Genomic DNA, 12,705 nt, shown 5'->3' with positions numbered 1-12,705 from the left:
AATCTACACTTCCTTCCACAGCAAAGGAGACACAGATTTCTCACATACTGATCCAGTGCATTTGTAGCCTTGGTTCCCAAGTTAAATTTTTTAAAAATTTTATTTATTTATGTTTTTCTTGAAGTATAGTTGATTTACAATGCTGTGTTATTTTAGGTGTACAGCAAAGTGATTCAGTTATACGTGTATACAAATGTCTATTCTCTTTCAGTTTCTTTTCTATTATAGGTATTGGCTCAAATGGTAAAGAATCCACCGGCAATGCAGGAGACCAGGGTTTGATCCCTGGGTCAGGAAGGTTCCCTGGAGAAGGGATTAGCCACCCACTTCAGTATTCTTGCCTGGAGAATTCCATGGGCAGAGGAGCCTGGTAGGCTACAGTCCATGGGGTTGCAAAGAGTTGGACACGACTAAGTGACTAATACAGGTATTACAAGGCATGGAATAGAGTTCCCTGTGCTATACTGTAGGTCTTTGTTATTTATCTATTTTATATACAGTAGTGTGTATCTGTTAATCTTAACCTTCTAATTTATCCGTCCCCTCTTAAGTTTTTAATGGACTAGTTGAAGCTTCTAGTCCCATCCTCCCATTGGGATGCATCTGAATTGGGAATATGAGGCAGTGGAATACTCAGCACAGAAAAGGAATTTAACTACAGAAATTGTATAACACAATACAATTGGCTTGTTATTGCAGTACTTTGAGTTTCCAATATGAAGCAAAGCATAATTAAGGCCTGTAATGTCTTGCTGAATAGGCATTGTAAGAACAGATGCTGCAAGATTATTAAAGAGAGACTCTGTACAATAATAATGACAATACTTGACAGAATGACACAATGAAATTGTCTGGCAGGTCCTGTGCTTGTACTTTATATGAATCATCTCACTGAAGGCTCACAAGCCTGTGGAGTTGCTTCCATGGGCATCCCCATGTCACAGAGGAAGAAAGTGAAATTCAAAGAACATCATTCCTTGTAAACACTTCAAACCCAAGACAGAGCCACTCATGTGGCATTTCCAATGGCAGTGTTAGAGGAGCCACCCGATTTGGCCAGGCAAAACAGTAGTCCCTTGCATGAATTATCTTACAACAGGAGGTATTGGTAAGGAACTCAGAACTACAAGCTACCACTAACTGGAAGAATTCAGGAAAGGTCAAAAGGAGAGATGACATGCCAGTCCACATGTCCTGCTTACCTCCCAGAATCCTTTTCACTGGAATCCATCTTGGCTGTGCGAGGCACGCACCGCCAGGAAGGACTCTGAGTCAAAATGATTAGCCAGAGACAACCCAGAAACTAACCCCATTACCATAAAATCTGAGATTGGGAGCCAGTTCCCTGGGTTCCCTTGCCCTTCGGCTCTGTATCTGGGTGTCCTTTTCCAATAAAGACTCTTGCTTTGTCAGCATGTATGTCTCCTCAGATAATCCATTTCTGAATGTTAAATAAGAGCCCACTCTCAGACCCTGGAAGAGGTTTCCCTTCCTGCAACAAAATGGCGACTCTGGTGGGATCTCTTCTTCGCTACAACTGACATCCCGACCACTCGGGGTACTCGGAGACCAGCTCACCCACACTGGTGGACCAGACCCAGGGGCCACAGCTGGGGCCATTTTGTCCCTGGTCTCCTCCTGACGTGGATGGCTGGCCAGAGTGCCTTGACCAGGGAAGGAACAGGAGATTTTATTGACCTCTTTCCCCTTCTCTCTCTCTTCCTCTTTTCAATCCCTCCTATCCTCCTATTTTTTCTTCTGTCTTGGTCCTGGACACAGGAGTCTGGTTGAAGGGCCTCAGCCTGCTCTGAGGGTTGATACCTGATCACCTCTGGTGGGCAGGGAACTCTGACTCTGGTTCAGGTCTGGTATCTGGCCTGTAGTTTCTGGTAGGGTTGGGTTCCCATCCTCCCTTCTTGGAAGCCCAGGGGAAAGTCTCACAACACCTGGGCATCTGCAAGTGACCACCAGGTGTCTGTAAGGGCACCCCTTAGTCCCTCTACCACCCCCCTCTTCTTTCAACCTGGCCTCCTTTCCTCCCTTTCAAATCTTGAAGACCTGAGATATTTCCATATACTCTATTCATACTTGGATCTGAAGTTCATGTCTCTGAAGGAGGTTTCCTGAGAGACTGCAATCTTATATTTTAGGAAATGTTTGATGAGAACATCTGGATCTGTGTGTATTTTATACTTTGAGTTCTGTGTTGTGATTTGTGATAGCCATTCTGCCTTGTGACATGGGGTAACATTGTGTGGTCACCAATTTTGTTTAGACATAAGATAAAGTTGGTTTAGATAAAACTCTTAAAAACTGGTTTCAAAACTAGTTTTTTTTTCGTGCATATACAGTTAGTAAAACCAAGCTTGATCAAACGGCTTTCTGACCCTGAGGGAACAAGTCCTAGTAGATCGAGGAATGAAAAAGTACTAAAAAGAGTTATGTATGATCAGGATTTTCTAAGATTGGATTGAATTTAGCTGGGTAAATGGATTTTGTTAGGAATGGGCTAGAACAAGACTGAATTTGGTGTCTCCCTCCAAAGTATTCTAGAAATGCTGCTTTTGACAACAGATATTGTGTTTATTTGCCTCTGAATGATTTGCTTTGCTTTTGAGATCTCTTGTTACTTTCAATAAGGAATAAGTATTGTCTCACAGGGACTAAAGATCTTATTTGACCACATACTTTGAAAACTTTTTGACAAGTGTCCCAAATACCAAATTTCAATTAAAGTTCTTTCGATTTCCAAGTAAATTTGGGATAATTTAGAAGGCCTCTGAAGTATCTTGCATACAGGGCTGGATGAATCACAAGCAGGAACCAGTATTGCCAGGAAAAATCACTCTAAAGGCAGAAAGTGAAGAGGAACTAAAGAGCCTCTTGATGAGAATCAAAGAGGAGAGTGAAAAAGCTGGCTTGAAACTCAATATTAAAAAAAGTTAAGATCATGGCATCCAGTCTCATTCAGTTCAGTTCAGTTCAGTTCAGTTCAATCACTCAGTTGTGTCTGATTCTTTGCGACCCCATGAATCGCAGCATGCCAGGCCTCCCTGTCCATCACCAACTCCTGGAGTTCACTCAGACTCATGTCCATCGAGTCAGTGATGTCATCCAGCCATCTCATCCTCTGTTGTCCCCTTCTCCTCCTGCCCCCAATCCCTCCCAGCATCAGAGTCTTTTCCAATGAGTCAACTCTTTGCATGAGGTGGCCAAAGTACTGGAGTTTCAGCTTTAGCATCATTCCTTCCAAAGAAATCCCAGGGCTGATCTCCTTCAGAATGGACTGGTTGGATCTCCTTGCAGGGACCAAGGGACTCTCCAGAGTCTTCTCCAACACCACAGTTCAAAAGCATCAAGTCTTCGGTGCTCAGCCTTCTTCACAGTCCAACTCTCACATCCATACATGACCACAGGAAAAACCATAGCCTTGACTAGACGAACCTTTGTTGGCAAAGTAACGTCTCTGCTTTTGAATATGCTATCTAGGTTGGTCATAACTTTCCTTCCAAGGAGTAAGCGTCTTTTAATTTCATGGCTGCAGTCACCATCTGCAGTGATTTTGGAGCTCAAAAAATAAAGTCTGACACTGTTTCCACTGTTTCCCCATCTATTTGCCATGACCTGATGGGACCAGATGCCATGATCTTAGTTTTCTGAATGTTGGGTTTTAAGCCAACTTTTTCACTCTCCTCTTTCAATTTCATCAAGAGGCTTTTGAGTTCCTCTTCACTTTCTGCAATAAGGGTGGTATCATCTGCATATCTGAGGTTATTGATATTTCTCCTGGAAATCTTGATTCCAGCTTGTGCTTCTTCCAGCCCAGCATTTTTCATGATGTACTCTGCATATAAGTTAAATAAGCAGGGTGACAGTATACAGCCTTGATATACTCCTTTTCCTATTTGGAACCAGTCTGTTTTTCTATGTCCAGTTCTGACTGTTGCTTCCTGACCTGCATACAAATTTCTCAAGAGGCAGTTCAGGTGGTCTGGTATTCTCATCTCTTTCAGAATTTTCCACAGTTGATTGTGATCCACACAGTCAAAGGCTTTGGCATAGTCAATAAAGCAGAAATAGATGTTTTTCTGGAACTCTCTTGCTTTTTCCATGATCCAGAGGATGTTGACAATTTGATCTCTGGTTCCTCTGCCTTTTCTAAAACCAGCTTGAACATCTGGAAGTTCACGGTTCATGCATTGCTGAAGCCTGGCTTGGAGAATTTTGAGCATTACTTCACTAGCATGTGAGATGAGTGCAATTGTGCTGTAGTTTGAGCATTCTTTGGCATTGCCTTCCTTTGGGATTGGAATGAAAACCGACCTTTTCCAGTCCTGTGGCCACTGCTGAGTTTTCCAAATTTGCTGGCATATTGAGTGCAGCACTTTCACAGAGTCATCTTTCAGGATTTGAAAGAGCTCAACTGGAATTCCATCACCTCCACTAGCTTTGTTCGTAGTGATGCTTTCTAAGGCCCACTTGACTTCACATTCCAGGATGTCTGGCTCTAGGTGAGTGATCACACCATCATGACTATCTGGGTCGTGAAGATCTTTTTTGTACAGTTCTTCTGTGTATTCTTGCCACCTCTTCTTAATATCTTCTGCTTCTATTAGGTCCATACCATTTCTGTCCTTTATCGGCCCCATCTTTGCATGAAATGTTCCTTTGGTATCTCTAATTTTCTTGAAGAGATCTCTAGTCTTTCCCATTCTGTTGTTTTCCTCTATTTCTTTGCATTGATCGCTGAAGAAGGCTTTCTTATCTCTTCTTGCTATTCTCTGGAACTCTGCATTCAGATGCTTATATCTTTCCTTTTCTCCTTTGCTTTTCACTTCTCTTCTTTTCATAGCTATTTGTAAGGCCTCCCCAGACAGCCATTTTGCTTTTTTGCATCTTTTCCATGGGGATGGTCTTGATCCCTGTCTCCTGTACAATGTCACAAACCTCCATCCATAGTTCATCAGACACTCTATCTATCAGATCTAGGCCCTTAAATCTATTTCTCACTTCCACTGTATAATCATAAGGGATTTGATTTAGGTCATACCTGAATGGTCTAGTGGTTTTCCCTACTTTCTTCAGTTTAAGTCTGAATTTGGCAATAAGGAGTTCATGATCTGAACCACAGTCAGCTCCTGGTCTTGTTTTTATTTACTGTATAGAGCTTCTCCATCTTTGGCTGCAAAGAATATAATCAATCTGATTTTGGTGTTGACCATCTGGTGATGTCCATGTGTAGAGTCTTCTCTTGTGTTGTTGGAAGAGGGTGTTTGCTATGACCAGTGCATTTTCTTGGCAAAACTCTATTAGTCTTTGCCCTGCTTCATTCCGTATTCCAAGGCCAAATTTGCCTGTTACTCCAGGTGTTTCTTGACTTCCTACTTTTGCATTTCAGTCCCCTATAATGAAAAGGACATCTTTTTTGGGTGTTAGTTCTAAAAGGTCTTGTAGGTCTTCATAGAACCATTCAACTTCAGCTTCTTCAGCGTTACTGGTTGGGGCATAGACTTGGATTACTGTGATATTGAATGGCTTGCCTTGGAAATGAACAGAGATCATTCTGTCGTTTTTGAGATTGCATCCAAGAACTGCATTTTGAACTCTTTTGTTGACCATGATGGCCACTCCATTTCTTCTGAGGGATTTCTACCTGCAGTAGTAGATATAATGGTCATCTGAGTTAAATTCACCCATTCCAGTCCATTTTAGTTCACTGATTCCTAGAATGTTGACGTTCACTCTCCTGTTAGCCCTTCTGTTTGGCTCCTGTTTCATCTCTGACAGTTTCAGGCTAAATTGCTATTACTATGAGGATGAATGCTAGTTTTTAGGCAGGACCATACCCATTCTCCAGAGAAGCCAATGGCACCCCACTCCAGTACTCTTGACTGGGAAATCCCATGGATGGAGGAGCCTGGTAGGCTACAGTCCACAGGGTCGCTAAGAGGTGGACACAACTGAGTGACTTCACTTTCAGTTTTCACTTTCATGCATTGGAGAAGGAAATGGCAACGCACTCCAGTGTTCTTGCCTGGAGAATCCCAGGGACAGAGGAGCCTGGTGGGCTGCCTGTATAGGGTCACACAGAGTCGGACACAACTGATGTGACTTAGTGGCAGCAGCAGCAGCAGCATACCCATTCTTAGCTGCAAGTAATTATGGAAGAAAGAAACCTCCACCCCATTTCCCAAGAAGTATCTTGAGTATGAAGTCTTTCAGGGAAGAGTCATTAGGGAAATGTTGACTGAAATCACCCACCCTAGCCAGGCACTATAGTAACCATTGGCATGACTTATTTTATGACAGGAGGTCCTGGTAAGGAACAAGGGACTAACACGCCATCACCAACAGGGAGAATTAGGGAAAAGACAAAAGGAGGCACCACAAGTCCTACGTACTTCCCAGAATCCTCCTCACTGAAATTCATCTTGTGTCACCAGGAAGAAGCTAGAGTCAGAATGATTGGCCAGACCATCTGGAAACTCACCCCATCACCATAGAACCCAGGACTGCGAGTCAAGTGGCAGAGCAGTGATCCCCGGTTCCCGCACCCTCCTGCTCTACATCTGCTCTACATCACTTGCCAATAAAGTCTCTTGCTTTGCCAGCATGTGTGTCTCCTCAGACAATTCATTTTCGAGTATTAGACAAGAGTTCACTTTCGGACCCTGGAAGTGTTCCCCCTTCCTGCAACACTTTGACCACAGTTCCTCAAACTCACCAGGGAAACCAGGGCCAAGTTGTGATGGAGTAATAAATGACGGGTTAAAGTATTCCCAAACTCTCCAGTTTGGTATTTGCATATCCGAGAAACCATTCCCAAGTCCAAGAAACCAGCTGTGAAATAGAACAATATATTAGAATTTCTGAGGGCACTCTCTGGAGAGCTTCTATTTGATACTCTTCCTGTTTTATTGCCTCCAGCTCCACCCTCCTTTCTGATGACACTGAGAGTATAAATTGGGGCTGGGATCTGCCCCTGAACCACACCAGAGGCCAACATGAAAACAGGCACCATCTTCGTTCTGGTGGCTTTCATCATCATGGGGCTGGAGGTGGCCTGTGCTCTGAGACCTCCTATCAAAGGTGAGGGTGCTGAAGTGAATCCTTCCTGACAGCAGAGAAGGCTCAGAGCCCAGGGTTAGACTTGGAGATGGTTTGGCCTGGAAGCAGCTGTGCCCCCACTACAGAGGGGAGAGTCAACATGGATCAGACACATTTCTTTTGATCTAAATGAGCATTTACCCTGTTTCCAATTATCTTTATCAGATTGGGTTGGATCTGATTCCCAACCTCTCTGTTGGTAAAATAGATAAATAGATAGCCAATGGGAATTCGCTCTATGACTCAGGGAATTCAAACCGGGCTCTGTTACAGTCTAGAGGGGTGGGATGGGTAGGGAGGTTCAAGACGGAGGGGGCATAGGTATACCTATTGCTGACTCATGTTGATTTTTGGCAGAAACCAACACAATACTGTAAAGCAATTATCCTTCAATCAAAAAGAAATAATTTAATTTTTAAAAAAGTTGTGGGTAAAGTGTAAGGTTCTCTCTAGTTAGGACACGTGCCTAGAAGCGGGACTCCATAAGGAACCTGCAGAACAAACAGGGTGTGTGAGTGGAGAGACAGAGATCTCTGTAAGCAGGGACTTCTCTAAGATCTTCTTACGAAGCAAGAAAAAGAGAGCTATGACTATACAGGTTTCTTGTCCTCTGAGTCTGTGTAGCTTTGGGAGGAGGAAGACCTCTTTCTGAAGGCACAGACTCTGGCCTTACAAGCGAGAGAGGAGCAGTGGAGGCTGAAGGAGGAGTCCAGAGCACAGAGGAAGCAATGGAAGAGGCAGGAGTCCTGCCAGTGATGAGGGTTTCAGATTCTCAGCCTCAGTTCTCAAACCTGTCTTAGTCTGCATTCCAGGCTCCCCAAAAACTGCCCTGTGTTTTGTTTCAGGACAGCAGAGACCCGGATTCTGCCCAAAGGTGCCCAAAGATTCTCCTGGGATTTGTCTTCATGGATGCTCAGGAGATGATTCCTGTCCCAAGGGAATGAAATGCTGCAGCAATGGCTGTGGCTATGTCTGCAAAAAGCCTGTTTTCAAGGTGAGTACAAATCAGCCAAGAGCTGGCCAAGGCTGCCAACAGCACCCCAGTAGACTTTGCTGGAACAGAGGGCTACCACACATGGGAATCTGGAAAACTCCAAGAGAAAGAGGCTGGAGACAGCAGGCTGCATCACCTAAGGCCTCCTCCTTGAAGAGGAGCCCTATCCCAGGAGAGCCCTGATGAGTTCAGATGAGATAATGTATCGATGATCCTAGATGCACAGGTCATTTTAAAAATATATATTTATTTATTTTGGCTGCATCGAGTCAATTACCACATGTAGGATTTTTGTTGTGGTGTTTGGGCTTCTCTCTCATTGCAGCGTGCCGACTTAGTTTCCCCAGGGCATGTGGGATCTTAGTTCCCCGACCAGGGATCAAACTTTGGTCCCCTCCTTTGGAAGTTGGATTCTTAACCACTGAACCACCAGGGAAGTCCTTCACAGGTTACTCTTAACCAAGGGCATCCCACTTTCCTTCTCACCCCACCCCTGCAAAGGGGCTAAAGTTTTCCTGGAAATGGGTCATCCTTGGAGGAGGAAGGAAGGGAAAGGGAACCGCATGGGATGGAGTATCTCCTGTGTCAGGCAGGTGTGGTGCTAGAGTTGCAACAAAAAGACAAGAACAATAGGGTGAGGGAGACATGGCTAGATAAATAATTACAGCCTAATGTGCAGAGTGCTTTACATATAGTTTTCCTAAGATCTGTGGGAGCAAAGACAGAAGTCATTGGCTTTCCGTGGAGGGAGAGTGATCGGGAAAGTTGTTGGAGAGTGGAGAACATCGAGGGAGCATAAAGGATGCAGAAATTAGCTGGAGGAAGACAGGGCAGTTGAGAGGGTGGAAGGAGTGTGGTCCTCCACTGGAGATGGGGAGGTGATGGTGGTAGAAAAAGGTTGTACATCTCAGGGGGATGGTGGAGGGCCATGCATGCCAGAGTCCAGTGAAGAGAGAGAGCTTCCTGCTCAAGGGTTTGGTAAACTGCTGGATGTTTCTAAGCACAGTTAAGTGAACATGAAAGTTGCTCAGCCGCGACCCCATGGAATAGTCCATGGAATTCTCCAGGCCAGAATAATGGAGGGGGTCACGGTTCACTTCTTCAAGGGATCTTCCCAACCCAGGGATCAAACCCAGGGATCCCACATTGCAGGCAGATTCTTTACCAGCTGAGCCGCCAGGGAAGCCCAAGAATACTGGAGTAGGTAGCCTATCCCTTCTCCAGTGGCTCTTCCCAACCCAGGAATCGAACCGGGGTCTCCTGCACTGCAGGCAGATTCTTTACCAGCTGAGCTCCCAGGGAAGCCTATGCACGGTTAACGTCATGATCAAATCTGTATTTTAGAAGGATGGCTCTGGCGGCCGTGGGAAAGCTGGACTGGAGGTTTATTGAGCATGCCTGGAGACCAGCACCAGAAGATTTCTCATGAATCCATGAATTCGATGCTTGGCATGGCGACAAAACATTCCTGGCTATTTCCTATTCCTGGAATTGGAGCCCTGGAAGATGAAGATCTAAAATGGTGGAATGATTGGTTTCTAAAGAGCTTGTGTCCAAAATAAACTGTTTCTGTGGCATTATTCAGGCTGTGTCGTTCTTTCCATTTAGGCATTCTGGTGGACCTTCTTTGGCTAGCAGGACCATATGTTTACACTACAGTGGGTCCATGAATATAGGACACTTACGAAACCAATAGATCAGAGGCAAATTCCTCCCAGCTAGCTCCTTTCCTCCTTCCATGTCTCTGTCTCTAGACAGGGCAGAAGGCACGAGAATATTTTCTCAAGCGTTCTGTGAATATGATTTTGGTCAAGCAAAAAAATAAATGAATGACTAATGTAGCACATATGAGGCCTGTTGCAGTAGCCTTTATCAGGGCAAGACTCCGGAGGAGCAGGAGCAAGGGTGGGGATACCCCATTCCAAGGCAGCACACAGACATCTAGCAGGACCGGATGCCTAACTCCGGGAGAGTGACCCTGATCCTTGGGATGTGGGTGGCATGAGTTGGGAAATGCCAACGGCTGTCCTGGAATAATGAGCAGTTAGGATACAGTTAGGAGATGGGCTCTGGGGCTGGAACCTTCGATTCAGACTTTCCCTGAGGAAGAGGATAAAACTTGGTCTCTCAAAGATTCTGGCAAACATGATGAACTGGACTTGACTGCTACACGTTGTATCTCTTCTTTCCACTGAGACCCTTGCACTTACTTGCTCAGTCTGGTCCTTAGTATCTGTGTGTCCTGGTCACCAGCACTGCTCTTGTACATTTTATAACCCCAATGTCCTGTGGCCTCACCTGTCCATGCATCAGAATGAGGGCAAAATCGCATTGAAATCCTCTTTCACTGGCTGGTCATCCCCATCCCAGACCATTCCAGGCTCCTGTCTCCCTTGGTCATTTATGCGGGTTCATGAGAGTATCCCTAAAATGTTCTCAATCAGTTTCATCTGTTATCTGCCATTCTGAACGCCAAGGTACGACCTACCCCGGCAAAGATACTTGAAGATGGCATCCTACAACTTCCACGTACGTTTCTGCCCTCCAGACAGTCCAGATGTTCCTAGAAATTGGTTTGCACTTTTTAGTAAACACATTTTTCTCATCTGCATTTACTTTTTCTTTTTTTGTTTGTTTTTGTTTTTTGGCCATACCGCTTGGCATGTGGGATCTTAGTTCCCCAACCAGGGATCAAACCTGTGCCTCCTGCACTGGAAGTGTGGAGTCTCAACCACTGCACCACCAGGAAAGTCCCTCACCTGCATTTAAACTGCTTTTATATTTAAGGAAAAATTCTATTTCTCCCTACGGAAACTGATAAGGCATTTCTTATAAGAAATGCAAATGTATATTAATTTTTGTTCCTATTTATTCTGTTTTGTTTTAAACTCTATTTTTATAGTAACAAAAAGTGAGATTTTGATAGCCAGGGTCTTAGAAGAGTAATGACACAGTTTCTACTGTTGTCTAGTCAGTAAGTCATGCCCAACTCTTTGCGACCCCACTGACTGTAGCCTGTCAGGCTCTTCTGTTCATGGGATTTTCCAGGCAAGAATACTGGAGTGTACCTAGTGTATAATCTATGCTTTAGGTACATTCATTCTTGATATATATTCATGCATTGAAATCTATTTTTCTCCTAAATCATGCTTTCTTAAGAACTATGTATTGTTCTCTAAGTTTTAACAATTTCACTAACAGCAAAGTATCCCCATTTGAGAGAAGCAAAAATGTTAGCTCGGAGAGTTAAAACAACTCATCCACAGTCTTACAGCTAATAAATAATATAACTAAAATGCAAGCTGATATCAGCATTTCTCCAAGCACCCCAGAACCATCTGGTAGAGTTGTTTAAAATGGTCACAACTGAATTTCTTAGGATCTGGGAAATATAGATTTTCCCCCAAATTCCCAAGTGATTTACATGAAGCCAAAAGACCAAAAACCATGGAATCAGTCAATAAGGATTTACCACTCTTCTTGATAAGATCCATGTGGCAATAAACATGATCAGATCAGATCAGATCAGTCGCTCAGTCGTGTCCGACTCTTTGCGACCCCATGAATTGCAGCACGCCAGGCCTCCCTGTCCATCACCAACTCCCGGAGTTCACTCAGACTCACATCCATCGAATCAGTGATGCCATCCAGCCATCTCATGCTCTGTCTTTCCCTTCTCCTCCTTCCCTTCCCAATCCCTCCCAGCATCAGGGTCTTTTCCAATGAATCAACTCTTTGCATGAGGTAGCCAAAGTACTGGAGTTTCAGCTTTAGCATCATTCCTTCCAAAGAAATCCCGGGGCTGATCTCCTTCAGAATGGACTGGTTGGATCTCCTTGCAGTCCAAGGGACTCTCCAGAGTCTTCTCCAACACCACAGTTCAAAAGCATCAATTCTTCGGTGCTCAGCCTTCTTCACAGTCCAATTCTCACATCCATACATGACCATAGGAAAAACCATAGCCTTGACTAGACGAACCTTTGTTGGCAAAGTAATGTCTCTGCTCTTGAATATGCTATCTAGGTTGGTCATAACTTTCCTTCCAAGGAGTAAGCGTCTTTTAATTTCATGGCTGTAGTCACCATCTGCAGTGATTTTGGAGCCCAGAAAAATAAAGTCTGACACTGTGTCCACTGTTTCCCCATCTATTTCCCATGAAGTGATGGGGCCCCATGTCATGATCTTCGTTTTCTGAATGTTGAGCTTTAAGCCAACTTTTTCACTCTCCACTTTCACTTTCATCAAGAGGCTTTTGAGTTCCTCTTCACTTTCTGCCATAAGGGTGGTGCCATCTGCATATCTGAGGTTATTGATATTTCTCCTGGCAATCCTGATTCCAGCTTGTGCTTCTTCCAGTCCAGCATTTCTCATGATGTACTCTGCATATAACTTAAATAAACAGGGTGACAATATACAGCCTTGATGAACTCCTTTTCCTATTTGGAACCAGTCTGTTGTTCCATGTCCAGTTCTAACTGTTGCTTCCTAACCTGCATACAAATTTCTCAAGAGGCAGATCAGGTGGTCTGGTATTCCCATCTCTTTCAGAATTTTCCACAGTTTATTGTGATCCACACAGTCAAAGGCTTTGGCATAGTCAATAA

General features: G+C 44.2%; 1 protein-coding gene across 1 annotated transcript; it reads left to right on the top strand.

Annotated features, from left to right (window-relative positions):
- The first annotated feature begins 7,004 nt into the window (after positions 1 to 7,004).
- On the top strand, positions 7,005 to 9,671 carry LOC109574156 (WAP four-disulfide core domain protein 18-like). Its single transcript, XM_019981962.2, has 3 exons — positions 7,005 to 7,089; positions 7,953 to 8,101; positions 9,446 to 9,671. Exons 1-3 carry the CDS (start codon positions 7,005 to 7,007, stop codon positions 9,491 to 9,493), a joined length of 282 nt encoding a protein of 93 aa, XP_019837521.1. The 3' UTR covers positions 9,494 to 9,671.
- Positions 9,672 to 12,705: the final 3,034 nt, after the last annotated feature.

Source organism: Bos indicus, chromosome 19, assembly GCF_029378745.1.
Source record: "Bos indicus isolate NIAB-ARS_2022 breed Sahiwal x Tharparkar chromosome 19, NIAB-ARS_B.indTharparkar_mat_pri_1.0, whole genome shotgun sequence".
Lineage (NCBI taxonomy): Eukaryota > Metazoa > Chordata > Mammalia > Artiodactyla > Bovidae > Bos > Bos indicus.
Note: the sequence above shows the minus strand (reverse complement) of the source record. Positions and strands in the feature narration are given on the sequence as shown.

What these genes read in the sequence shown, in the direction of transcription:
- LOC109574156 (XM_019981962.2), top strand. Translation starts at nt 7,005, where the DNA reads ATGAAAACAGGCACCATCTTCGTTCTGGTGGCTTTCATCATCATGGGG. An exon ending in TCTGAGACCTCCTATCAAAG is followed by an intron (nt 7,090 to 7,952) that starts GTGAGGGTGCTG and finishes GTTTTGTTTCAG; the next exon opens with GACAGCAGAGACCCGGATTC. An exon ending in GCAAAAAGCCTGTTTTCAAG is followed by an intron (nt 8,102 to 9,445) that starts GTGAGTACAAAT and finishes TCTGTATTTTAG; the next exon opens with AAGGATGGCTCTGGCGGCCG.